A 27,813-nucleotide genomic window follows, 5' to 3' on the forward strand; every position below is an offset into this window, starting at 1 on the left:
GTCTACAAATAATTAAACACTAATTATCCATCACTTGGAAGTATAGAATAAAATAATACCTAGAAATATATTTTTAAAGGAAGAATTTGCGCAGGCAGTCAGTGAGTTGAAGGCAACAAACATGGAGGCTGGGAGCAGACTTCCATTTGCTCTCCTGATGCTTCCTTCTGTGCAGTGGGAGCGCCATCAGAGCACCCTTGGCCCCAAGCAAGCAGAAGGGAAATGACCTATTTGATGAGCTCTGAGAAAACCTGGGTATGAATAGCTCCTTCTTCTTGTTCCTGGCATGCTTTTGCCTGCAGAGAACACGCTCTGATCTGTTCCTAAGCGCTGTGAGTGTGACAGAGCCCGCCCCACGGGCAAAGCCAGCGGCCGTCTGGGTGCACCTCTATTCGTGTGAGTAACTGCAATTCTGAGCTGCAATGTTAGGAAGCTGCACACCTTAGCCACATTTTCCAATTAACCTTTACAGGTACTGAAGCTAATATTTTGATTTCCTGCCTGATTCCTCGGACTAATTTGAGAGTGAGGAGGAGGGATATTATTCATTAGGCTCTTTCAAAAACCAGCAGTTCTTTATTCTGTGGAGTCTCAGCATTTTCTAGAATTTAATTTCAGGAATTTTCCTTTTGGTCAGTTTTTTTCTCCAAAGTTATGAGAAGGGACCAACACACATCAGATTTTTGGTTAGAATGTAAGGCAGTGGGCCTGAATTTCTAGACTGTAGTCAATCAGCATTCACCTTATGGAATTTTCAGTGTACAGTTCCAGCAGGGACAACTGGCAGATCTTTGCTGCCCAAACTAGGAGGCAAACTAATGACTGACTGCCCTTGACACAAGTGGCCTGGGGGTGTGGTCCTGGTGGCATAAGTATCCATTGTCTAGAATCCTCCCTTGCATTGCTTTTGTTTCATCAGCATCATCAGTATGTTTTACCTATTTCAATCCTATTATCTGGGATTTACTCGCCATCTCTCTTGGAGAGTTAGAAGTTACATAATGAAGCTTTACTCTTAGTCCTGAAGGGAGAGATTTCAAGGTTTTTCCTATGATGGTGCAGTGACTCATTTTACTGGAGCTTCAAAAACACCAGACGATGTGATGCTTCCCACACAGTATATTTTTTGCTAAATGGGAAATTACCATACTGCCGAGGAAGAGTGAGTGTGGAAAAGTCAGGCGATTCAAGTTCTAGAAAGGGCTCTCTTTCACCAACTTTTGATGAGAGCTCAGTCTTTGATTCCTTATCTCTTCAGGGGGCACTGAGGCTCAGGAAGATCGTAGGGAGACAACATGATAGAAAAAGTGGTATGGTGCTTTCAGAGAGCGTTCAAGCACTGTACAAAGGCAGAGTGCAGATAAACGTAAATGCACGTTTGTATGTGAAGGGCCACCAATGTCTTCATCAGTAAATATATCAGCATAAAAATGAGGGCTTTGGTACACTTTGCAAAAGGCAGCAATGCTTTGATCTCCCTTAGCACCTGTGTTCATTCAGCAAGCACTCAATGCCCATTATGCAGTAACCATGCTTCTTGGCCTTGTGAATATAAAGATGAAAAGAAAGCAGACTCTCCCTTAAGGAGAGAAAATAGACAAACGGCTGACTCAGGACAGTTCAATGATACTATGCGCCTGGCATGTAAGCTTTCAACATACGTTGCATAAATACATAGCTTGGGATGAAAAAATGTTGCACGTAACTTTAATGGATACCTTGAAATGCCATAACCACAATCAGCACATACGGTCATGAGCAGCAACCTTTTGACTTTGCAAAGATGCCACTGACCAAACATTCTGTGAAAAGTGTTGTGTTAAACTGACATCTTGTGCTATCTTGAAGGGCAGCGCGTTGGGGTTAAAATGCTGATTCATTTCCACATAGTTAAAGGAGCTGGGGCTGAGGTTCTGGGCCCAGGTGACTGGACCAAGGAAGTGGCATATCAGAGTAGCCTTCCTTCTGAAAAGTAAAGGAAACCTCAGGGTCCTCTGCCACCGAGAAGGGATCTCAGTCAGTCAAAGAATCTATTTGCTCTCTGAGCCACCTACCTGAATAGGGGCAGTTGATACCAGAAACAGGAGAGTGGCATGTATTTTGTAATAACCCCCTCTGTTTTCTGTCTCCCTCTCCCAAGGGGACTCAGGGATTAACCCAGGGGACGGGACAAAGAATGGAGGCGCGGATACATTTCACAAGTTAGTTTTCCAAATCCCCGTGATGACTCCCAGGATCCTGATATATCGCATTGATCTACTGATTGCCCAACTTTGCTATGTGTTCAAGATATAGATGAAATGTTATGCATCAAATAAAATTACTTGGATAGAAATTATTCACTAAATGTGCACATGGTCTAAACAACCAGGACATGTCTAGTATATTTTATCACTAGTTTTTTAAACACCTGAATGAATTACTTATTATGTTCCCCGCATTTAGAAAGGACATACTAGGTGACAAAAGTTCACTTTCCATCCCCATTGAAACTATGTTCAAAGAACTGCTGGCCTCCCAGGCAAAGAGCTCAGGTTTCTTTCCTTGGCTGTAGGAGACTGACATTTCTTCAGGCAAATGGCGCTGAAGTCCAGCAACCGTTTTGTCAGAGGATGCTTCTTTTTATAATGTTAATCGTGTCCTGCTGTAGATACTGGGTAGGTAGTGTTTGCATGCAACGTCATGGTGCTATGGCACGTGGTGGGTGAGAGGCTGGATTTACAGTCAAGGGACCCTTGCTCCCATCTGGCTCTGATGCTTACCAGCAGTGTCGACCTTTTGCAAGTTACTCTGTTTCCTCAACTGCAAAAAATGGAGATAATAACGCCTCCCCATCTGATTCACACTTTTTCCCGTAAGCATTAGATAAGATAACATAGATAAGTTCCTCACATATAACAGGTGCTCAATAACCTGTAGCTAAGGTTTGATGAGATAGTGGCGACAAGGACAAGGACAGTGGCCTGGAGGGGGGGGAAGAGCATGTGTAAGGTCCGTTACCTACCGTAGCAGACGAGTGCATAGTACTTGGCATAGTCGCTGAAACTTGCTGTGTAATACTGGCACCTTTTTTTCCTTAGATGGCAAGTAATGCACTTCTTGCTCGGAGGATGGCTTCCAATGCTAATTCTAGAGGAAAATGAAAATAAAACTAAGCTGAAATTTTGAGATTGTATTTATCAAAATGTACCACTCCACGGAAAATGACTAATTTACATATTGCCATCAAACTCACTCTATTTTTCTGTTGCCAATATCATTTAAAGTAAAGGGGGAATCACAGTATTTTGACTTGCCTGATTTTCAATCCATCTTTGCCTGAATAGGCACAAACCTTAGAGAGGTTTTCCAGCTGTGGGAGAAATTTCTAACACCTCGAGAGGGAGTCAGGTAGTTCCTTCTCAGTAACCATCAGTCTCTTACACTTTACAGAGTGGTTGAGAATGCATGGTTCTCTCACCTCCCGTCTCTCTCTATGTACTCCGGTGGCAAAACATATAAGGAAGATCTGGCAGAATCATCAAGAAAGGGGTCCCTGTCCTTATCACACATCTGGAAGGGGAAATTAGTAATAAGCCAACTGGAAATAAGAAGTCACAGTTCTAAGTAGCTCCTGGATCTGTCATTTTATTTGGCAGGGAATGTGGGCTTGTGGAAGCTCTTCCTGGGAATGCTCCCTCCACATGTTCCCACACAAGCCAACCTGTACCTACTAAGCTGGGCCCACTGTCTGGATGATTGGCTTTAATATACAAACTCTGGACCTTAACCCAAACCCTCAGAGGCTCATCTGGGGAGGGCTAGATGGTACTTGGACCAGGATGGAGACAGGGCTGGAGTCTCGCTCTGGCTGGTGAGTTACCTGTGGCCGCAGCAGTGTTCCTTCTGCTGCCCCTGATCTTACTTTGAACGTTGTGGAGGGTGGCCAGAGCCACTGCTGTCACCAGAGAGGGGCTCTCCCCAACAGATAAGAAGCAAGGATCCAGGAGAGAACAGGGGAATGCAGCAGAGGAAAAAGTTTATTATTTCCTCAGCTATGGTTAGTAGTATCTATGTTCATATTTTGTTGTGATCTTGGAAACATTAGGTAGGCAGCTAACAGTTAGGGGTCAAGGACAGCATGCCCAGGTACAAATCCTGGCTCAGAGAGTTGTTGTGCAGATTAAATAAAAGCACATCTGTGAGGCAGATAAAAATGTGCATGGGTTATAGCAGACCACCAGCCCACAGTAGCTGTGGTTTTTGTTTCCACATCCAGAAGCAACTATGGGGGCACCATTCTAATCACCAAGTGGGCCCCTGGACTAACTTAAACACTAACTTAGGAACAGAGAAGAATTCCTTCCCAAAGTAATAGGCTTATGCCAAAGGGAGTCACATTAAAGGAAACCACACATTTTGGGAATAAATACCATGTCTGGTGCACAGTAGATACTTAATAAATGTATGTTAAATGAATGTCCTCAATTACCACTAAATTTATCTGAAGTGTTTAATACCTTGTTTATATCAGCATTAGAATTTCTTGATTTTTCTTTTGAAAACATTTTGAGTTAGCTAATATGTTGGGGATATATATTTTTATACTGATGTGGTGTACAATAGTCTCTGAATATTTTATTTTAATTCATAAATTAACCTTATTCCATTTCAGCCCTTTAAAACATATTCTATACATCCTGAAAACTCTGACAGATTTTTATTTAAATTTCAATATATAAAAATACTAGGATGAATTAACATAAATTACCTATAGATATTTCTTCTTCCAGGGTAGCCTTCAAATTCATTGCTAGAATAAAACCTGAAAATACATTCAGACGTTATTAAACAAGTATTGATGACTAAACGGTGATATAATTATTAATACTAGTACTAACATAATAATATAGTCCAACTTCCATGTTATGAAACAATTAATTGGCACTTATGTACGCAGATCACTGCTGTTTATAATTCTGAATTTTGTGTATTTACTCTGACTTTATAAAGTATAATTTATATATAAATACATTTACATTTATATAAAGTTTATATAAATGTATAAATTTATATAAAATATATTTGTAAACTATAAATATTATAGGAGAAAGATTAAATTATGCTGAGTATTCTTTTTTATTATAGGTATATTATATTTTGATTCATTAGTTATGAGCCACACAAAAGGACATGTTAATTTGCCCAAAAGCAAAACAAGTCACAAGAGAACATACTCATTACTTAAGTATCTGAATCCTAGTTGTAACCTGTCTTCATATAACCATGAAGTGGGATATCCAATTTAGTGGCATGGTTTTCACTCCTCTGTGAGTTCATCTGAATATCACAAAGTAACTCTCTTTTAAATTTTTTAAATTTTCATTTTTAACAAGAGCATAATAGAATGTGAAAAGTTTGGAATAAACATTCTCAGGACTTTCCAGCAACTCAGGTACTTCTATGTCCTCACTGAAATAAAAACCTTGTTATTCCCAGTAAAAGGAAAAGAATACACCCCACTCCTCGTATTAACTGTCCTCTAAACCAGGATCCTTCTAAATGTCTTTACTAACATCACATGACTCCAGTCGTTACTCGTTCTTGCCTTTCTCACATCATCTCAAACTACCTGTAAATAAACTACTCAGCTTTTCTGAACATCCCCCTGCAGATTTCTTGTTATGTCAAAGGTTTCATGATTGTCTTCATCTCTCATACTTAGAACAGAGTCCACTTTCCTTCTTTCCTTGCCCTTTTCCCTCACAGCCACGGATTCATCAGTCCTGTTGGGTGTCTGTCTGTCTATCTTCACCATCTATCTACACTTCCTCTCACTCGTTCAACAACAGTGTGCCCGGCACTACGCCAAGTGCCAAGGATGCAAATAAAGAGGGCATGGTTTTCCCTCAGAGTCCACATTTCATCACCACTGGTCTAGTTCAGGCCTCTATCACCTCAGGGCTAGAAAATGACCAGACCTGGGTCTCCCTGCCTTCGGTTTTCCGCTCTTGCTAAACATCTTATGCCTGAAATCTCCCGTCTGTTTTTATCTGGTCACTCTTCTTACACTGGCTGCTGCATGTAATGTCCAAACTCCTTTGCTGACTATTCAAAGAATTCTATGGATTGGCAATAGGTTTCTGAAAGGTTTTTTATCCAGGAAGCCTGGACTAATGATCTTCCTCTTTGGCTCTTAAAATTCCAGCCAATGGTAGGCAGGCTATAGGAGAGTACCCTGAATTTGGACTTTATTAGAAGTGAGGGATTAGAGAAGTTTTATCATAAATGCTTATTTTAAGATGGTTTATTTAGATAGTATGCAGGATGGACTGAAAAGGAAAGAACTGGAAGGAAGAAGCCCCATGCTGAGGTTAACAATAAGAACCTTAGATTTAATGTGTTTTAGGTTTAAAACCTAGTTCTGCCACTAACAATGTGGCCTCGGCCAAGTTAATTAAATTTCCAAGTTACCGGTTTTCTCATCTGTAAAACTGGGATCATTGTTTCTAGTTTATTTATTTGCTTATTTATTTATTTATTTACTTATTGTGGCACACAATAATTGCTCAATAAATGATGGCTGTTATAGCTAATCATCTTAAACTTACATAGCAGTGACTCACTATGAGAACATTTCTACATCTATGGGCTGCCCTCTGTCTATGAAGCTTCCTTATTGCTTCAAGTTCTGGGGGGGGGAAATTGCCTTTAGAACCAGCTACTATTTTTAAATTTTTATACTTTTAATATAATTATCTACCAGGTATCAGAAGAGAAACAACCACCTACTCAATATTTTTTCCAAAAGCAAATCATGTTGACTAGTTATTAAAGAACGTGCAGTGTCAGTGAAACCGCAGCTGTCTGAACTAAACCACAGGGTAACAAACATACTCTTAACTAAAAGAGGCATCATTTGTACATCCATCAGTGCCAATTAAAACCTGAATGGTGCATAAAGCTTCATGCAATACTTACAGTGAATCCTGTGTTACTCTGAATATATTTATGGCCTCCCACTTGCCACTTGTAATTTGAATAGCATTTTCCTATAAAAAGACAAACATTATGTTGTGTGAAGCTGAGCGTTATTTGAGCAACCTCAAGTGAATGATCTTTGAGGAGATAAATCTTGGAAGGAACATACCACAGTGTCTTTGATATAGTGAATATGTTTGTAGCCATCCTTGTCACTAAATATTTTGTAGTATGAAATGGCATCAGAGCTGAAAACTGGTGTTGAAACAAAGAACTAAAAGAAATGAACAGAGGTTATGTTCAAAAGACAAACCGAACTAAAACTATAGATTTTTTTTTAAAGCAATGCATAGTTATTATTACCGAGGCCAGAATGCCTTGCCTCCCCTACCTTCCGTCACTCACACCTGAAGTCCGATTCTTTCAGAGGGAAAGCTTTTCTGGTGATTATAACAGGCACTGACACGTTCCAACTACTGCTAAATTGCTACATATGCCTGAGGTTCATAATGTGTAGTTTGATTGAATTTTTATGTTTGGGGGGCAGAGGATGCATACCTCAGTGGTAGAGTGCGTGCTTAGCATGCATGAGGTCCTGGGTTCAATCCCCAGTACCTCCATTAAAAAACAAACAAATAAACCTAATTACCTCCCCTCGCAAAAAATAAAATAAAAATGCAGCATAAAAAGATCACAAATGTAAAAAAAAAAAAATTCTTTGTTCTGAGATTACGTGCTGTGAGATAAAGTTAAAAGAATCACAAATGAATGTTGATGTTAATGAACTCAAACTTTAAAATTTTGTATTTGACCAAAGTGGGACTCTTATTAAGGTCAATAATCCTTTTAATTCTTGGTTTATCAAATGCCGAGTACCTCATGCTGATGATACAGTAAAGACATTTTTAAAGATTAAAATACCATGACCCACTAATTACAGTTTCTAATGATAGGGAGAGATTTCAGGACTTGAGAGGAAAATGTAACCCACAACAAGCCAGTGGGAGGTTTACTCCTTAAGCTCAGGGAGCAGAGCAGACCTCAATGCGACCTCTGACCTCTGGGCAGGGCCCATCTCGCCACCTGCTGGGAGTTGCTTAATGACCTAAGGAGTCTCTGACAGAGGTCTGGTGTGTCCTGGAACACAGCAAGCCACACCACAACATCCCAAATGGTACAGATAACTAAAGTCTTGCAAATGTCTTCACACAAAATTTTAGCGAGTAGTTTCTCCCGTTAAAACACATAGACTCAGTTTACATTTGCTGGCCTCTTTTTCTCCTGGTCATTAGGTTGTGGAAGGACGCTAACGTGGTAAAAGAGCTCCATGAGGAAAGAGCTACCCTGCGTCACGCAGAGTAGAAATTCCCACAGGTTATCCCAACCAGCTCTCTCAGTCAGAGCATTTCTACCGTGATGGTGAGCTGAGACACTCACCTGTCTACCACTGGCCAAGCAACAACAACCAAAAGACTAACCAGTATCTTTTAGCTTCAAACACCTATCTTGCTGACACCCATCTTACTGAGATCCACTTTTGAGCAAGAAGAGAGCAAGGGAAGTAGCTGAAGGCCCCCTTTAATGATGGCCCCATGTGTGATTGGATACTTGATGCTTTTCCTAAAAGTCATCATTAGAATTTCGTGATATTAAAATGCAACTTATTTGATGTGGTGTCTATAGGACCTAAATAGCGTTCCTCCCAATTCTTTTCCACCCAATCTCGGAAGGTGACTATTATGGACAAAATCTTTGTGTCCTCCCCAATTCATATGTTGGTATTAAGAGGTGGGGGCTTTGGGAGGCCATTAGGATTAGATGAAGTCATAAGGGTAAAGCCCCCATGAATGTGATTAGTACCCTTATAAAAATCACCAGGGAACATGCTCAGTCTGCTCTGCTCCTCCATGTGAAGATGCAACAAGAAGTTGACAGTTTGCAACCCAGAAGAGAACTCTCATCAGAACCTGACCATGCTGGCATCTTCATCTCAGACATCCAGCCTCTAGAACTGTGAGAAGTAATTTGCTGTTGTTTATAAGCCACTCACTCTGTGGTATGCATTACAGCAGCCCAAGCAGACCAAGGCAATGACTCTATTTAAAAGTAGGATCTTGAAAGATGTAATCAAAGTAAGAATTGAGGCGTGGGCCCTGAGATGTGAGATCAATGATTGGTCCCCTTGTAAGAAGAGGACACAAAGAGATGCAGAGAGTCACAGAGAAGAAGCCATGAGAAGACAGAAGCGGGCATTGGAGGGATGCAGCTGCAAGCCAAGGATGGCCAAGGATGGCCAAGAATGGCCAGGAGCTGCCAGAAACTGGAAGAGGTAGGGAAGGGTTATTCCCAGAAGCCTTCAAAGGGTGTGACCCTGCTAACCCCTGGACTTTGGACTTCTAGCCTCCAGACTGATGAAAGAATGAATTTTTGTTGTTTTAAGCCAAATTTTTGGTAATTTGCCATGGCAGCCCCAGGAAACTTATATAGTGTCCTAAGTCTTATCTCTTTGGCAGAGAATGGATGTTTTTAGCAAAATGAAAAATGGAATAATGAGAAACTGCCGTTTCCTTACATAATTCTCTTATTAGTTTCATTAACAATAAGGTCAGCCCTGGTAGGATTTTGTCTATTGAGACTAAGTGAAACTGAGAGTTAAGAGGCCCAGAAATGGGAAATTCTGATTTGCAGTTTTGTAGATGGAATTTCATTAGTCTAGGTCTGACAAATCATTCTTTCATTTTAGAATGAGGCTTCGCCCTCTTAGCCAAATGATGGCATCCGTACTTACCAGTAACCACTTCACAATGCCTCCCTCTCACTCTTCAAGGTGAAAGACAAAAACTGGCTCTATATTGTCTTAACCACTAAAACGGAACCGTGGTCACAAAATACAAAGTGCCAGAATAAAAAAAATACTCTCCTCACATCTGCAGTTAGTTAAAGAACTCTAAAAAGGTTTAGTTCTAGATTAAAACTAGAGATTTCCTTTTCATTGAAAATAAATAATAAGACAGGAAAGTGGTATGTTTTAAGATATTAGAATCAGGCAAACAGGAAGAATAGTTTTGATAGGCAAAGACTGCTATCTTCTCCCCTTTTATTGCACATGTCAAAGACAGCTGCTTTAGAGGAACAGGTAACTTGGGTGAGGTAAAGAGAGTGTGAAATATTCCCGCACTCGCTTTCCCAGAGCTAGGTCCATAATGCATGCTGAGTTAAGTGCTTCTTATAGCCAGCCACACCTGGGCCCTAGTTAAGCACACGTAATTAGGTGGTCCTCGGTTTTAACAAGGCCTCTTCCCAGGTCCCTTTATCATGCTTAGATGTGCTGATAAATTACTCATCTCTATGTGCAAAGCCATTTAAAATATTTTACTTAGAAGGTAAGATTATTTACCACCAGACTATTTCTTGCGACAGTTGGTAAATAACCTGAAGGCCTGCTTATCTAGGTTGATGCCTAAATTGCGTCCACATTCAGTCAAAAGCACTGACTTCCAACCATTGAGGAGAACATTCATTTAATCTCATGTCATTTAATCTCACTTTTTAAATTTATAGGTGATCTCAGAGGTCTTTTCCACTTTAAATCTCTTTGATAAATACTAAAAGAACAACTGATCTAAAATTGCTTTTACAATTTATACTAATATGACTAGCCTGTACACTTTATCTAAAACCCTCATTAATATTATTTGAACAGATGTCTGAAAGACACATACTTCTAGGTTATTTCTGGGAAATTTTATTAAGCCACTGGTTTGATTATGGGTCAAAGGAAGCTATGCAGCATAGTATGACATATGAGTTATGACTGTATAAAGTCAGGGCCTGACTTTTTTCAAAAGACATCTCAGAACTTATAAAATCTAATGAATGACCTCTTGAAAGCAGTTGCCCTGGAGAAGTGTGAACTTACTCTTGAAAGCTATCATTTTGAAGAATTTTTGACAATTCCTCTTCCAATATTTAGAAAGTTTACTGACTATTGGATCAATTTTAAGAGACTGAGATTAGTAGATAAGAAAGATAATTTTCCCAATAGAATTGCAAAGCTACAAATATTGAAATCTAACACAAAATCATATATTGCAGATAAATCTTTCATTATTTACTGTATTTATTTTGGCATGGCTTTTGATGCAACGTAGAGACCTCATCTTCCCTCAAGGGACACGTATGTGCTTCCACTCAGGCTATTTAAAACAATATTCTATAGCTTTAGAAGGTAATCAATCAATTCATTTATTCATTCATACATCCACCTAATATTTGATGAGATTGCAAAGCTGGTGCTATCCAGACTGTAAAAACTGATAAGATACAATTGTAATTCTCAAGGTACTTATAAATAGGAGATTTCAAAAGATGCTTTCTGAAATATTTCAGAGTGTTTTGAATGCTGGTAGTATTTTCAGAATGTGTATGGATTTTTAAGATCATGTCTTTGATAAGGTTGTTGGTATCATTGTTTATCTGTTGGTAAAATCACATCATTCATGTTACTTCATAGTAACTCTAGTTATAGGATCATCACGGAGAACACAGGTAGAGGAAAATTTCAAGTATTCTTCCTTCTCTCATTCTTTACTGGAAATCTCGACAGTGGCAGTGAACTCGTAAATTAAATTGTTCTCTTTCCTCAAGTTTGCAAATGCTGATCTAGGAGTTATCTTTCTGAAAAGTGAGCTTCTGACTGATGAAGAACCCCCACACCACCACCACCAAAAAAAAGAAAAGAAAATCATGTTTTTCCGATGAATTCTCCTCATTTTTCCTGTATTATTTAGTACAGTCCCAAAGAGTGAATTAAGAACTTTTCCCATTCTTTTTCTGAATTACACACTTATCCTTGTTACTTTGTTATTTTAGAATGCAATTTACATTTACTTATATAATTAATAAAGTAATAACTAGTTAATGAATAAAGAAACCTGAAGTATCTTTGGAGACAGGAAGTAAATGTAAGCTAAAACTGCTGGGTCGAGGAAAGTGTACAAAAAGCTTTCTCATAGCTGAAGACTACAATCTACCTTTACAATTTATCTTTTCCCCACCCACCTTCACTTTGAATTTTTATAAGACTTATTATCTTAGAATTGAAATCTGAATTATTTATTGTCCCTTGTCTTGGATTAATGTGTTAAACTAGTTCCTAAGAGTTTCTTTTTTCTTTGCTTGCGTCTGAATCCTAGAAAAAAGTAGTCTTTTTTTTTTTTACCCAAATGCTAGTTGAATTCTACCACGTTTGTGATAAATGGCAGCATCTAAACAGCATTCACTTAGTCTCTGTCCTATTTTTTATTCTTCATATAGCATATAAGATATAATAGATATTTTCCTAAAACATGACTTTTACACTAAAAATCCTCATAAATATTTGAATAAACCTATATCTCCAAAATCTAAATATCAGTGATCACAAATCAGAACAAACTACACACTTTCCTATTTGATAACACTTTATCTAAAAACTAGAATGAATCTACATACATATGAAATCCACCTATTCATTTCAGTTTATATAAAATTAAATAAGAGGCAGTTATCTCTAAACCAAGGATGCACAATGTATTTATTTTTCCTAGTCCAAATGGCTGATAATTATTAAGATTATTTTAAGCAGATCAAAGATTGTGTTCCCTTTTGAAAAATGGTCTTTATTTGATCTATTAATAAGTAGTATTAATTATTGGATTTCAGAGAATTAATTGAAAGAGGTAAGGTAGGGACATGAGGTATATGATTTGTTCTCAGTAGAATTCTAAATACACAGACATTTAAAATTGTCTGGCACAACATTGCTGAAAGGATCACTACCTTTGTGTTTTTTACCTTGGCATTTTTTCTATAAAAACAAGTAGTGCCAGTTTGAATACATTTCAAATAGTCCTTTGATAGCTGAGAATTTGTCAAGTCTCACTTAAAGATAAGGAAAAGATAACAATCATACTCCACCAGCCCATCCAGTTCTGCTTTCTTCTATATGCTCCTGGGTCTAAAAGAAAGAAAGAAAGAAAGAAAAAAAGATCACATGAAACATAGTATCAGGAAGACCATTTTTCCTAAATACAATCTAAACATTTGAACAAGTCAAGCTGCCTGGTCAGAGTGTACTATTGCTAGTCAGTTAACTTCACTCTTGAGTTTCAGATGACTAGATTCAAAATCTTATACAACAGCACTATTGCATACACAGGGTGATCTAAGGGCTGAACCTTATTGCAAACCATTCATAATTCTGGTTAAATATTCCACGAGGCAGTGAATGGAATTATAACAGTATCTGTGGAGAACTAGCACAAGCCATGTCATATAGGTAAAAAGGCATTTACAGTGGAGTTTAGGTTAGGTTTTTTTCTTCCTTTTCTCAATCTTATGAAGTAACTAGGAATCTTAACATTTGCACTAAGTCTTATTTTGGTATATATTTTAGCATAATACAATCAACCATTTATTGAACAAACATTTAGTAAGCCTAAAAGAATGAACAGGCTTTTCTAGGCAAATAATTAGAGAAAGAACATTCTAGGTAGAATGAACAGCAGCGAGACAAGGTCAGCTTAGAGACCCACAGTGGTTCAGTGTGACTGAGTGGAGGGTGACAGTGGGAAAGAGTTAGAAGATGAGAGAAAATGCAGAGGTATCAGCAAGATCTTGGAGAAAATTTTATGCCATGCTAGGAAGTTTGGATTTGTCCTGTAGGTAAATCCTTTGAAGGATTTCAAAGTCACAATCTGGAAAACATAACTGAACATGATGCAGAGAATGGATTTGAAGTGGTTAAGACAGAGGGAAGCAGAAAGATCAATCAGGGTATTGTAATGTTTGGAAAAAGGATGCGAAAGACCCAAATCCAGATAGCAGTAGTGAGGATGGAGAAGAGAAGATGTAGTCAGAGGTACATAAAAGTGTAAATCCTCAGAATGAATTTGAGGGGCAAGTTGTGATTGAAACTTCTAGTATTAGACAAAAATCACCTAAGAGAGTAATAGAAACTTGTGACAGAGACTGTAAGATAATCAGTGACCGTTTCCTCTTTTTGCTGGGACTACAGGTAGGCGACATTTCCCAGGCCTCTTTTCAGTTGGATGTGGTCATGTGATAAGTTCTAACCATGGGATGTGAGCAAAATTGACTCATGCTACTTTTATGCCTAACTTATAAAACCCTCTCATCCATGATCCTCCATCGTTTTTCCACCCCCACTGCCCCCTGCTGGATGTTGATAATCAGGTTTGAATAACCTTGAAATACCCTTGGAAGCCACTGAAGGAGGACAGCAGAAATGTTATCAATCTGGGTTCCTGAATGACTGTGTGGAGCAGGGCACCCCATTCCCCACCCTCACCATTCCCCACTTACCTGGACTCACTATTGGATGGTTACATGAATGTGCAAAGAATTTCTATTGTGTTAACCCACTGAATTTTTGGAGGGGCTTTGTTGTTGTTACTGTTATAGCAGTTAGCCTATCTTGCAAATACATTAACTTGGAGAATAATAAGATTTCTAGAGAAGTCAGAAGAAGAAGAGCTGGAAAGGAAAAGAACAGTCAGTAAAGTAGAAAGAGAACCAGGAGGGAGCATACTGTTGTCAAAAGCAAGGGAGTAATCAATTTTAAAAACATAGTTTGGATTTTTCTCCTATAGGGACAGGCCAGTGTCTCAGAGAGAATAAGTTAAGACAAGACTTAATAGTGAAACTTTTTTGATTCATCATTTTCAGCTATTAAGATAAAATTAACTTTAATTTTCAGAGACAAAAAAATAATATGAAAGATATTTCTTCCCCTAACTACAAATTTCTTAATAAATCTTATTCATATAATTATATTACACCTAACTATTGCCAGTTTCCTTTGCCTCTTTGTTTTGAGTATGAATCTCAAAATGAATAAAATGTTCCCAAGTCATTAAACCTTAAATGTTATTTGTTTTCAAAACACAGACGCGTGTGTGCGCATGCGTGCACACACACACACGCACACACACACACCAGTCATGAGTATGGTTGCTGGAAATTTCAACTTTGTTGGTCTAAATCTGAAAATATGTTTCATGCACTTATGAGATTATTTTGAAACAGAGATTGTTTTGAAATTCTAAGGTTATTCAAACCTGGTATTCTAAACTTAATCACTGATTTTGGCCATAAAACCAAAGTTTATATTCCAGGAATTCCATATCTCAATGAATGAGCATCTTACATGTTCTGTCAGTTTGGATTAAGTTGTCTCAGATTTGATAAATTAGAATTTCAAATCCCAAAGCAATCAGAGTTTTAAATGCCTAGTTTTAAGAGGTAAAAATTGTATCTAAATGACCAATCTTATAGTTTTAAACTCATAAAATTAAAGCAATAATTCCTAGTATGTAGATTCAATGAAAACATTGAAGATTATATTCATCCAAAGCTGACTAATCAGACCAATAGTTTCTAATTAACCAGAACAATCGAGTTTATTCTTTTTTTGTTTGCCTATGATACTGCATTAAAGCCAAACATCTTTCCGCTTTGTATATCAAACTGTAAGATAAAAATAAGCTTCTAGCATATTCCATCAAAATTAGTCAAGCTTCTTACAGACACAGTAGTGATTTAAAAATATTTTTAGCCTGAGTAATGTTGACTATTATAGTCCTGATATATTTCCAAACAGATTCATATGACTTTTTTCTTGCAAAACATAATGTCCTAATTTCTAGATGGAATTTAGTATTTTACTTTGATTGCTCTGTGCTTTTTTTCTTACTTTATAAAATAGGTTTATTCTATATTTGGTTTAATGAAACATTTCTTCATAATTAGATGTCTCATAAAATGTACCCATCAAATTTCCTATTTAAAGAAAACATTTTGTGTTTCATAGTCTCTAATATCAGTACTTATGAACAGGCTTATTTTGAAGCTTTTCAATTGGTGAAGTAGTTTTCTGACTCATTAAGTCAACAGATTCTGTTTGGATTTGAGCAATAGAAACAATTAAAACTCAACAATAAATCTGTGCCTAGTTTTGAAGTTTTTTCTCCCTAAAATTAGCACAGTATGGAATACTCCCCTAAGATAACAGGATAGCAGAGTAATTTGATCTATTTCATGTCATGTCTTCAGTTATCTGCTTTTGATTTTAAAATGGGAGTATTTGGCTTTCCTTGGATAGTATTCATTTACTTTGGAATTTTTATTTTTCAGTTTTGAAATTGAATAGAGCATGCCGCCATTTGCATTTTTTCCTCTGGTTCTTTTGAACAAAACACATCTATTTCCCTAATAAACCCCTTCATTTTTTTGCCGGCCAATCTGGTGATCTCAAAAGGATGGATTTCCATTCTAAATCAGAACCAGATACCTGATTTTCCCAGTGTTACATTGTTTCATTTAGTCTTTTTCTCTATTCAATTTCAATGTTAAAACCATTCAAGAAAAATCAGAGGTATCTTATTTATTTAATAAAAATAATGAACCTGTGAATAGAGAGTGGTTTTCTGCAAAGCAGTCATGAGCTGAATGCAGTAATTCTGCTTTATGATATAAAATGCTAGCTATAAATAAGTTTTCTGGTACTTACATTTTCAGAATACACTCTGTGGTTTTAATATAACCTACCTTGGGGCAGTCCCATATTAGCCAGTCTTCCCTGAAATCACATATAGATAAGACTGAAACATTCTGGATTCTTTTTAGCCACTGCAAACATATTCGTTCATCGGTAACCCATGTGAGCCAACTGAAATAATAATCACTGCAAATAAACCAAAACAATCACAACCATAAATCAATATCACATTCAAATAATTTCTTAATCTGTATTTTCTGAAGGATGTATTTCATTATTATGAAATATTTATTCCATAAATAAGGAAGGCAAAACTCTCCTTTCTCTGCAGAGAAAATTTAAATACACTTGATGACGTTTAAAGAATATCGATAAGAGAATTCATTAATTAAGCAGAATTATTTTATAATTTATAATTCTCTCCCCATTTGGAATTGTTATATCTTAGGAAAAAATTTAGACACGAGGTCAAAGCTACTGGTCAATCTAGAGGGGAAAAAACATTAAACTGGCTATTTTGAATAAGTAAACTCAATGTTTCACTTTTTAACTAGTTGAGAGAGAGCTAAGTGGGTAAAAGACTTTTTTTTTTTTTTTTTTTCTCTAGGCAGGTTTGTGTTAGAAGCTGAGTTTTAGCTATGACCGTGATCAGGGGTTGAAATTCAGGTTAGTAGTAATCACAGATGATATATGCAAAGTAACTCAAATAGTTCTTGGCACAAAGTGTAGGCCAATGAATGACAACAGTGATTACTTGGAATCTGAGGGAGAGCTTGTACTTAGAGAACAACAATGTTAACAAACCACAGAATTTTGGATATTGATGTCAAAGGAACCACAGAGCCAGAAGGGGTCTTCAGCTCACACTGTGGTTCTATCTCCTCCTAGTTATACTACCTTAGGCTAATTACTTAGTATCCGTGCCTCTGCTTCTATATAAAAGGGGAATAATAAAATGGCTAGTTTTAAAGGTTGCTGTAAAGATTTGCTGAGAGGGCTTAAAGTGCTTATGAACTATGCTTACTACATAGTGAGTGCTCAAAAAATGTTAGCTATTACCATCATGTTGTTAGTGTTTTACAGATGTTCAAACAAGCCTTGTGACTTCTTAAAGATGCTCTTTCTGTCATTCCACTGACCTCCTGAGGGGAATGACACCCCCTCAAAACATGTGTTTAGCCAAGTTTTCATCAACTAGATTAGGGCGGGGAATAATGGATAATTTAAAAGATTAAAGCCATTTTTGATGATCCCAGAGTGGATTTACCTTGGCAAAGCCCAGCAGAGACCTCTGATGAGGTTACTCTTCCGATTAGTGATCAATCAGTTGGCCCTGGCTGACTCTCCTTCATGGGGCAAGAGGAGAGGAGACAAGCCTGTGCCGGCTAGGGTTTGGGAAAGGGTGAGGCAGCCCACCGGGCAGGGCTTGGGGGATCCCTTCCCTTTATCCACTTCAACCACAAAGAGCAGGACTCATTAGGTAAGGTCTACGTTGAGCACCATGCAGGGGAAGTGAGAATGCTTCTGTTCCTTTCCGTCTGCAATCAGTCCCCAGATAACTTTGCAACCAGATCATTCCAAATAGACTATATCTAGTGGAAAATGCTACTATTTGGAGCGGGTTGGCTTATCTTCTCTTGTTTGTCATTCACATGTGATAAGCATGATCTACAAATCCTGGGGTGGAGGAAAAGTAAGCCAGACTTGAAAGAAGCCAGCCTGAGGATGTCTATGAATTTTACTATCTGCCTGTTCATCCCTCACTTACATTCACACATCTAAGGGAAGTACCTCTTAGATGGATTACTTTGGTCATCTTTCAATGTACAAAAAGGACTCATATTTTCAAATCAATATAAGAAAATTATTTGTGAATTTCAGTTTTTATTATGTATTTAGCTTTGCATGCTATTTTTATTTATTTATTTTTGCTAATAGTATATCAGAAACTCACTAGAAAGGAAGTGTAAACCCTGATTAAGAAATTGCAGCGTTAAAATTCAGTTAAAAAGGTGGGAAGCATCTGAGACGAATATACCTGGAGGCTATCATTGCTGGAACTGGCACTTCTCTGGGACCTACATGCCCAGGATAAGTGGTATCAATAATAAATATCCGAACAACAGGATTCTTCGCTCCAGCCTGCCAAGAAAGTGGAGATACGTAACCTCATAAAATTCTAGTTATCACCAACATTTTAGAGACACTTGAGGAATTTAGGCATATTTTTATAAGCTAACAATGTTAAGTATATTACTGTTGCAAACATTCTAATTATAACATGACCACGAATTTCATTGCAGGGCAATTACAAACATTGTGCCAACTAGAGTGAAAACACATATTTTAAGTGGTTAATGAGGGAGCTTTGATTTATGGGGGAAATATTTTGGACATGAAAATGCAGTTCTGGAACTGATACTCTCTTTTTTGACTTTCAAGACAGATATTTCTCATTCTTACCATTATCAGGATAATTAGAGTAACATTTCTCCATGTGCTGAGGGGAGTGCAGATGAAGATGCGTTTTGGGAAGAGACTGTAAAGAATAACTTAGTCTAGGACAATTACCGAACAGTCTCCTAGCTGGTTACATTACTACTGCTGTCATCTCACCTCAAAATAAAGTGTCATGGGATTTATGCTTTTCTTGCTTTGTGATTTCTGTGCTAGCACATGCCCCAAATTGACAAGAAAGCATATTTTATGCCCAGACAGCTTCTTAGAGTTTCTCTGTTATTTTACCACAGGAAAAGAGAATCTTATAATTGTTTGATAATTTGAATTCACAAAGTGTAGATATATAATATTAAATGGCTCCATGCTGTTTGGCTTTCTCTAAGGGACTATTCGGTCTCCTCAGACCTCCCTGTTTCACTCCGACGTTTAGCTGAGACTTTCTTCTTCTCTCAAGGTGTCTCCCCTCTCAGTCCAACATCAGAGTTTTCAATAACTTCAACCTTCAAAGAAATATGAGAATTTGGGTCCCAATTTTTCTGTCAGTCTCAGTTACTCCTCAGTTCTGGGTTCCTTCATCTCTTCCTGCTCCCTTAAACATCCTAAAGATCCAAGTTCTTTTACATCTTTTGGGTCCCAGCTACCACACCTCTCACTTCTGAACATCTCTAGTTTTCAGACTATATACACAATCCTTGAGGGATCTCCTACCTAAACACTCATCTCCTACCCATTGTCTTTTCACAAATGACTTTTAACATAAATTTTAGACTATCTGGAATTTCTATTTTTCTCGCTATGGCTGTTTTGTCTTGCCTTGGTATCCACTTGTGTGTACGCAAATCTATCCCATCTTTGTCATGTATAGGGACCCATTGCATCCATCCATGACACGTTCCCCTTGGCAAGTAAAAACAATAGGGACTTAAGAACAAAGAACTACATTCAAGAATCACTTGCACAAGAGGAGAATTTATGGTTTGATCCCCTTTCAAATTTCTTGTCTAAGTTAAATTAGGATACAATGCTTATCCACTGTGACCGGACCATTCTTCTACTGCGCATAGAGGTTGCCTCTCTTGCGGAGTAGGACTGCATGAGAAGTAGATAAGCTAAGAATTTTAGAATGTTTATGCAAGAAACTCTGGGCTCACACCATGTCTAATTCCCACAGAGGAGAACCTAGGCTTATAAACTTAACCTATCAGGTTTCTCCAGAAAAGATCATAACCATGACTCCTTTTACCTGATAGGAACATCACATTTAACATTTTAATTTCCCATTCTCGTTGGCATTTACATGAGAACTCAAGAGGGAATTTCAGAACAGAACTTTACCCTGAATTTGGAGCATGAAAGAGAAGAAAATTAAAATTAAGTTAAGCTTGTTTTTCCTCCATGATCTAGACCATATGTTTTTCAAAGACTCTGCGATGGATTTTGCAAAGACTATTTCATCCAGCACAACCAGATGTCCAAAGCAACAGATGTCCACATAAATAATAGAGCACAGTACAATGTTTGCCTTACAATACACAAGGATAAGAAGCTCTCCAAACTTGTTGATCCCACCTCTATTCATGGTATTGGTTGCTCATTTTGACACCAGGGAAATGGAAGCGTCTGCTAAAAGTATCCTACATACCTTTGGGTATGGAATATTTATTGTTCTAGGATATTGTTCATCACCATAATAGGAATAGGCAATAACTGGTATCTCTGTATCATTAAATTCTGCGTAGGCCAAAAATTTTCCATTAGGAGACCACCAGAGAGCATATTTTGTAGCAAGCATTTCCTCTGAAAAATAAATACTAGAATATTAACTACAATTACAGCTTACTCTTAAACTCTTTGTAAACAGTTTAAAAACACATTATGTATAGCCACTTATTGACTGAAATAATTTTCATTTAATGTGGATGTGACAATGCTGTACTTTGGTTATCAAAAGATAAGTAATCTGAGCTTAGAGGAATAGTTTAATCTTATACCCCATATCAGACATCAATTAGTTTTCTGAGGAATTGACATTAATCAGAAATTCAGTTTTTAAAATAAATAATAAACATCTCAACAATAATTAATTTTCCCCTTTGGGTCAGCTACTGGTTTTTATAGTCACCTAAATTAACCAGAAGGAGAAATGTAATTATACTGCAGAGTGAGATAAGCATTGAAAGTTAAATTTTTCTCCTGAGAATATTTTTAAAAACCCATTAATTCAGTTACATATATATATGTGTGTGTGTGTGTATCTAAATATATATGAAATATTAGATGTATATAATATATTAAATATTATATATATGTGTATGTGTATATATATATATATATATATAAACAAAGGTAAGAACTAGAAGACCTTTTAAAGTCCAGTTAAGTCCTGGATCCTACATGACCTAGAAAGAGGACAATGTTCACGAGAGCATCAGTAACTAAGAGTATTTTCCTGCAAAATAATATAGACAGCTGTTTAGTTTTGGAAAAAAGATTTATTTCTCAAGAAAAAAACCCAAAAACCTAAGAAAATGTACCAACATAGCATCTAAGGACTATATACTTCTTGGAATATCAATTATTACTACTATTTCATAATGCTTATGAAAATAAATTCTACCAGTCTGAAACAAGCTTTTGTTCTTCCAGAACACACATGTCCTGTTTGTAACCTGATAACAGCTTTCAGAAATGCCACCATTCATCTCAGTAACATACCGCTCGTCTAAATGTTACTAAATGTGTGCAATTACTTTCAGTGAAAAGCCTAACGTCAGCAGTAGAAAAATAATACAGCGTACCTTCATAAACCCAATCTGGGATTCCGTTAAATATTTTATTTTCTTTTCCATTATATGTTATTTGAAAAGGTGGGTCTTCTGGTCTTTGTTTCAGATAGATATTGTTTTGATAGACATATGCCTAGAAGTGGTGGTAAGTTAGTTAATAAGGAGAAATTTCACAAGAAATACAATAAAGCCTGCATATTTGTTTTAATTATTTGCCTAATCCCTTTAAAAAGAGTGATAATCCAGATGAAAAATGATTTACAACTAAAATATCACTTTAGTAGGTCAAAAAAACCAACCAACTCACATTAACATTATGATTTTTAACATAACATAAAAATTACGATGTTAAAGTCTATATACTAAATAAAGAATAAAGCCTACTATTATATTAGTTGCCTTTATTACCCAAATAATTATGTATATTGACAGAAAGTCAAATAAAATCTCTGAATATTAATAGCTAGCCAGATCTAATCTTTATTTAGCGGCCTTAAATAAGAGCTTGGACAAAATTTCATGTTGTCTGAAGCTAGTCTGGGAAACTTGTGAAAACCATATTTTTCCTGAGCTTTCTGGCACAGCGCATTCTGGCTGAGTATAAGGATAAAGTTTTTGACTGCGATATTTAAAGAAGTCTATCCATGAGCTTGAGATTTGCGGAATTCTCAGATGGGTTTCAATTTATCAAAACTCTTCCCATTTTTAACCACTAAAATAGTCATGAATGTATTTTTTTTTCCCTTCAGGCATGGAAATTTAACAAAGGCCAAAATCAAGTGGCTCCTCTTTTATTTAAATGATTAAACACTTCTATAATTTAAACACTTACTAATTTACTCCCAACAGGAGACCAGGATAAATACTGAATTGGACGAGGAAGCTGACTTTGTCTTACAAACTCTCTAGAAGGAAAAAAGAAAGAAAATAAATAAATAAATACACCTTGCTGTTCAATGCCAAAAAAAAAAAAAAAAAGGTGTAAACAGAAAAAAATAAAGCATTATCCTCTCTGCTTCTCCAAACCTAACGAAAAGGATGTGACAACATGGGACTAAAGACATGGGGTAGTGGTGGCAATTCTTCACTAGTTACTTACAAGTCATTTAATTTCTCTGGGTCTGAGTTTCCTGACCTTTGTAGTGAGGTGAACGGATTAAAGATTTATAGACTGTGAAAGTGGGACTCTCTCTAGAAATTATCTAATGGAACCCCCTCATTTTATAGAAAATAAACTTGAGGTTAGAGAATTTATATGGCTTTTAAAAATCACATTGCTAGCTCTTGGCAGACCCCTAGTTAAACTCAAGTCTTTTAACCCTCGGGACTGTAAAATTTGTACACACTGGGCTGAGATGGTCGCTGAAGTGCCTTCCAGCTCTGAAATTCTATAATTGTGCTGAAGTTTAATATGTACTCCTCCACATTCTCATTCACAAGCCCCCTCTCTGTGAATGCATATGCATTTCAAATTTTTGAAAATAAGATGCCATTTGACAATCTCCCCGGGGATCTGACTTGAAATCAGAAAAGGAAAGGAACATCTGATCTCAAGCTAAACTGAAAAACAGATCATATACTGGGCAGTATGCCTTAAGCTTGCAAAGTCCTCCACCCATGGGGAAATTTTAAATGTACTATTGGCCAAAAATCTCACTTTGATGCTTAGAGTCGCCCTGCAATTACTCAATTGACTGACTCCACTGTGGAGCTTTTGTTGTTCTTCAGCAAGAACTACAGATTCAGATTTTTGTTAAGTGTTAAAGAGTCATAGAATGCCATGCTTAAATGTTGACTATTATCTTTTTGAAGACCGTATTAATGGTTTCATTAAGAATGCTTTTGTGGAGATGCCAAACAAGACCTGCCTCCAAGGTATATGCGAGGAGCCCGAAGAAAGACTCCTTGTCCGTCCTCTCCAAAAAGATCTCTCCAACCTGGACCTAACATATGCTTGGCGTTTCTGCTTTTCCCATTCTTCTAAAGTTTGGACACTTGTGAAGACTTGTAACACACATTACCTTGATTTAACTTATTAGGTCATAGGGTATGAGGCGTAGTGAACAATGAGGGAACATGGCACTGGATAGATCAGCTTTGATTGGAGACAGAATGATGTCCCTGGAGGAAGGAGACCATTGGTGCTGCAGTGGGAATTCTGACTGCTAGAGGGCAGTTTATGAACACCAGGCCCCTGGAAGGGCCAGAACAGATCAACATACTAGGGCATGGTTAAGAGAATGACCCAGAAGAGAAGACATTTGTCCCTGGCTTACAATTCTGTCTCAAACCAGTGTCCAGCTATCTCTGACACTGTAACACTGCCTGAGATTCCCTAAGCCATGGAATCATCTATACAAATGGTGCAGACAGTGCCAACCTGACAACTCAGTGCAGTCTCTCTTCAGGGCTGGCAAGTCACCACAGCTTGCCATTGTCTGAGTTTTCTGAATAATTAACAGTATGAGAAACAGTGGGGGAGAGTGCTTTACAAAGGCTGTCATCTCCTCAGTAATCCCCCCTTGCTTGAAACTAGAGCTATCTTCACTTTCTCTGCAGTAGATGTTTGAAAACTCTTCAGAGGCACATAGAAGACTTGGAATTTGTGATACTTAGTCTTGCCTCGAATCTCAATGAATTTATCATTCCTCACTCCTTAGATTATGGTATGTTTACCTGACAAAAAGACAATCTGGCAAATTAGATAGCTGTCCAGGAAAAACAGACAGAATAGTGGTTTGATTAAATTCACTGCACAAAAGCTAAATGTTTAAAATGATTTTAGGCCGTCAAATTTATACAAATGATGATTAAAATATTAGTAGTGTCATCTTCTTTTGGAATGCTGTTTAATTTGATGAACTTCAGCATAGGTAGGACATGGAGAATTTCAAAATGATTAAAAAAAAAACAAGGAAATGATTAAACCTTAAGAAATTCTTCTGAAAGAGTAAGGTTTCCACTTCACTAGTCTAACGTTCTCTTGAGAGCAGGGTTGGTGCCTCAAGCACATTTGTGTCTCCCTCCTGTATGCTTTTCACATAGTAGGTGCTCCATAAATACTTCTTGAATTTGGTGACAGTGTGGATCCAGAGAAGAGAAAGACTCAGAGTGCACTGGTTGGATTTAGATTCTGCATTGCACAGCAGTCCCTGGTTCTTAATTTGACAGTTTTAAGAAGATCAGAGCTATCCTGTGTTGAACATTTAATAGAATTAAATAAAGTTGTTTTTTTTTTTTTTAATTTTCGTATTCTTGCTAGACAAAAGGGGAAATAGACCATTAGATTTTCCAATACCTCTTCAAGCCATTTAATTATTTTCCCTTTTATATAACAGCAAATAAGATATCACATTAAGATGAGTAACTAAACCAATTCATTGTTGATTCTTAGTCAGGGTGATTTTTCTAAGATGCAAATCTGATTGTGTCATTTCCCCCTTTAAAACCCTTCAGTGATTCCATATTGTCATCAGAACGAGATCTAAATTGTTTTTAATGGTTTCCTCATTATTATTTGGCCCATGCTTTCTGGCCTCAGCTCCTTCCCCACCTTGCACCACCTCCTACTATACGCATGCCCTCCTCTAATTTCAGGTCAACTGACCTACTTTGAGTTTCCTGAACACTCTGTGCTCTCCCTTCCTTTTGGGCCTTTACATGTTGTTCCTTCTGCAGAAATTCTCTCCCTCAGTCCTTTGTCTACCTACTCATTCATTTAATTCTTTTCTTTTAAGCTGTAAATGTTCCAAAGAATTAAACATATAGATAAATAAAGGAAACAATATAACAGATAATAATTTGGCTAGCATCTAAATTTAAAAGATATTAAATTTAAATTAAATGTGGCATCTCCCTCCCTTCTGCTTCCTTCCAATGAAGGAGCCCCTCTCCCCATGCATGTTTTCATACTTTTATGCATGTTTACTTTCATAAATTGTATATGTATAATTTGGTGTTCAAAATTAGGGGAAAAAACTATATTGTGTATAAAAATGTAAGATATCAGTCAAGTAAAAAGGGGTGAATATTCCAAAGAAGTATTTCTTTGAGTTCCTTAAGTTGGATGGGTATAGATATGTTGTAAAGAAATAAGAAACTAAGATCAGAAAAAAAAAAATGCAGTTTTCATCTCAAATCAAGTCTCTATATAAGATTTAGGTAGTATTGATAAATAGATGTGAAGTTTTACCCGTTCCTAAGGTCGTAGATATGATAGGTTGCTGTGTAAGAGTATCGCCAAAGCTGTCAGGAAGAAGAGAGGCGAAGAAAAATTATGATTCTTAAAAAGCTTAGGTCAACAATGTATAATCACAGATCACTCAATTCAAGGTTCAGAATTATAAAAAGGACTGTTTTCACAAGGCACTAGGAAAGACATGTTTCAATTCCAAATGAGTCTCATTTACAGAGTTTTACTGTGGACTTTTGTGCTGTTCGTCCAAATTCCAGAACTAATCTCAGCAGTGATTCAACCCTCACTCCATAAAAAGCATATCCAAAGACATTTCTTAATATAAAAAGCTTTTCTCTGACACACTCTATCCTTAAAAATGTTCCCTTTATGCTTTACCTTGATTGAAGTAAAACCACTATAATTTCCAAGTCCCAAAAGGAATACCCTGCACTTGGGTAATTCATTATAATAATACCCTTTAAAATTGGATAAAGAGGATTTCATTCAATATATAGTTTTGTTACAAAATGCTTGCTTTTCCTTCAGTGTAGTTTTTTAAAATAATATAAATTTTAAAAATAAATAAAAGGTATATAGCTTACATTTTCCTCCTTAAAAAAAACTGCTCTTTTCTCATTTATTTGTTCTGTGGTTAGTGAATAATGCAAATATTGTTTTGGATTTTGTTTCTTACAGGGCTTTCAAATTCTTGGCAAAGAAGCTCCAGCAGGTTGAAACATGTCTTTCTGAATATTGCTGGTGATCAAAATCTGGTTCATTGGAAAATAGTCAGTTGACTGGACCACCCGGGAGGCGCAAGCTTGTCTTTTCATTTTGTATATTAAGGGAGTTTGGCATCTCAAGTAGAATATGAAAAATGGCAGTTAAAACACAAGGTTCTTGATCTAAAAGTAATTATTAGAAGTTGGAATTCATAGTAAATTCTGCTTTTTTGCCAGTGTAAGTAGAAAAAATAAGGTGATTATCTTCCCCCTACAACTTCAGGCTAAGTCGGTCCATCTCCGTGGGATGTTCCTAGGCTAGGTTTCAAAGACACAGATTTAAACCCTGCTCCACCACTGACTGTATATGAGCTTGCTTGAGCAAGTAAGTTAAATAATCTGCATCTTGATTTTTCCATTTTCAATCATAATAAACATTAACAAAGTTAACGTATGTGAGAATTGACTAATGATTTATGATGCCAAATAGCTTTTTTTCTGATGAAAAATGTACCCCCTCAAATAAGTTTTCCTCTAAAGAGGAAAGTAGTCTCCACTGGCTGATGATAACCAGGCAAGAAGGCCAAATTCTGAATTATTTGTATATGTTAGGGTTTTGGGGCTCAGCTAGAATTGCATTAACTTTGTGAATATTTAGAGATAAAGGTAGATTCTTGCTCCCTCTTACTTTTATAAACCAATCTGTGGGCTAAAAGGAGATATAATAAGATACACCCAAATTAAACAGTTAATACCTTTGAATAATCACTTTCTAGATATGCAAATTGCCGATCAGATGATAAACCATAATTTGAAGCATTCACACTTTTCTGAAATGATGAAGAAGTTGATTAGAATACAGGAAAAATAACAGAGCCATATAAATTTATAAAAGAATATTGTATCATTGATATACTCCCACATACACATTCAGAGCAATTATTTAAAAGTTTACGTAGTACCTACTATATACAAAGAAATTTACTACACATTAGAGGATGAGGATGTGATAGGTAAAATATACTTTGTGATTTCAAGAAGCTCTTCAATGACCAAGGAACAGAGTCCAAATTCTTAATACCTGTTCTGGACTCAACCTGCCTTCTCAGCTCCTTCCCCCACCATAGTTATTCTCCAGTTCTCTCTTCT

At 36.9% G+C, this 27,813-nt stretch overlaps 1 protein-coding gene across 5 annotated transcripts in view; it reads right to left on the reverse strand.

The window, feature by feature from the left end:
• The window catches only part of FAP (fibroblast activation protein alpha), a 63,000-nt gene that overhangs the window by 23,774 nt on the left and 11,413 nt on the right, over positions 1–27,813 (reverse strand). For all 5 annotated transcript variants that reach the window (XR_004319892.1, XR_004319891.1, XM_006176812.3 and 2 more), the window contains 12 exons: positions 27,420–27,494; positions 25,958–26,010; positions 22,598–22,670; positions 21,778–21,898; positions 20,622–20,776; positions 18,558–18,661; positions 16,570–16,705; positions 12,914–12,958; positions 7,130–7,234; positions 6,961–7,031; positions 4,751–4,804; positions 3,005–3,129 (listed from right to left, as the gene is read on the reverse strand). Coding sequence is in view for 3 of the 5 variants with exons in the window: in XM_006176812.3 (XP_006176874.1) it covers positions 3,005–3,129; positions 4,751–4,804; positions 6,961–7,031; positions 7,130–7,234; positions 12,914–12,958; positions 16,570–16,705; positions 18,558–18,661; positions 20,622–20,776; positions 21,778–21,898; positions 22,598–22,670; positions 25,958–26,010; positions 27,420–27,494 (1,117 nt within the window). In the remaining 2 variants the exon portion in view is untranslated. The remainder of the gene's footprint in view (positions 1–3,004; positions 3,130–4,750; positions 4,805–6,960; positions 7,032–7,129; positions 7,235–12,913; positions 12,959–16,569; positions 16,706–18,557; positions 18,662–20,621; positions 20,777–21,777; positions 21,899–22,597; positions 22,671–25,957; positions 26,011–27,419; positions 27,495–27,813) is intronic.

Source organism: Camelus ferus, chromosome 5, assembly GCF_009834535.1.
Source record: "Camelus ferus isolate YT-003-E chromosome 5, BCGSAC_Cfer_1.0, whole genome shotgun sequence".
Taxonomy (NCBI): domain Eukaryota; kingdom Metazoa; phylum Chordata; class Mammalia; order Artiodactyla; family Camelidae; genus Camelus; species Camelus ferus.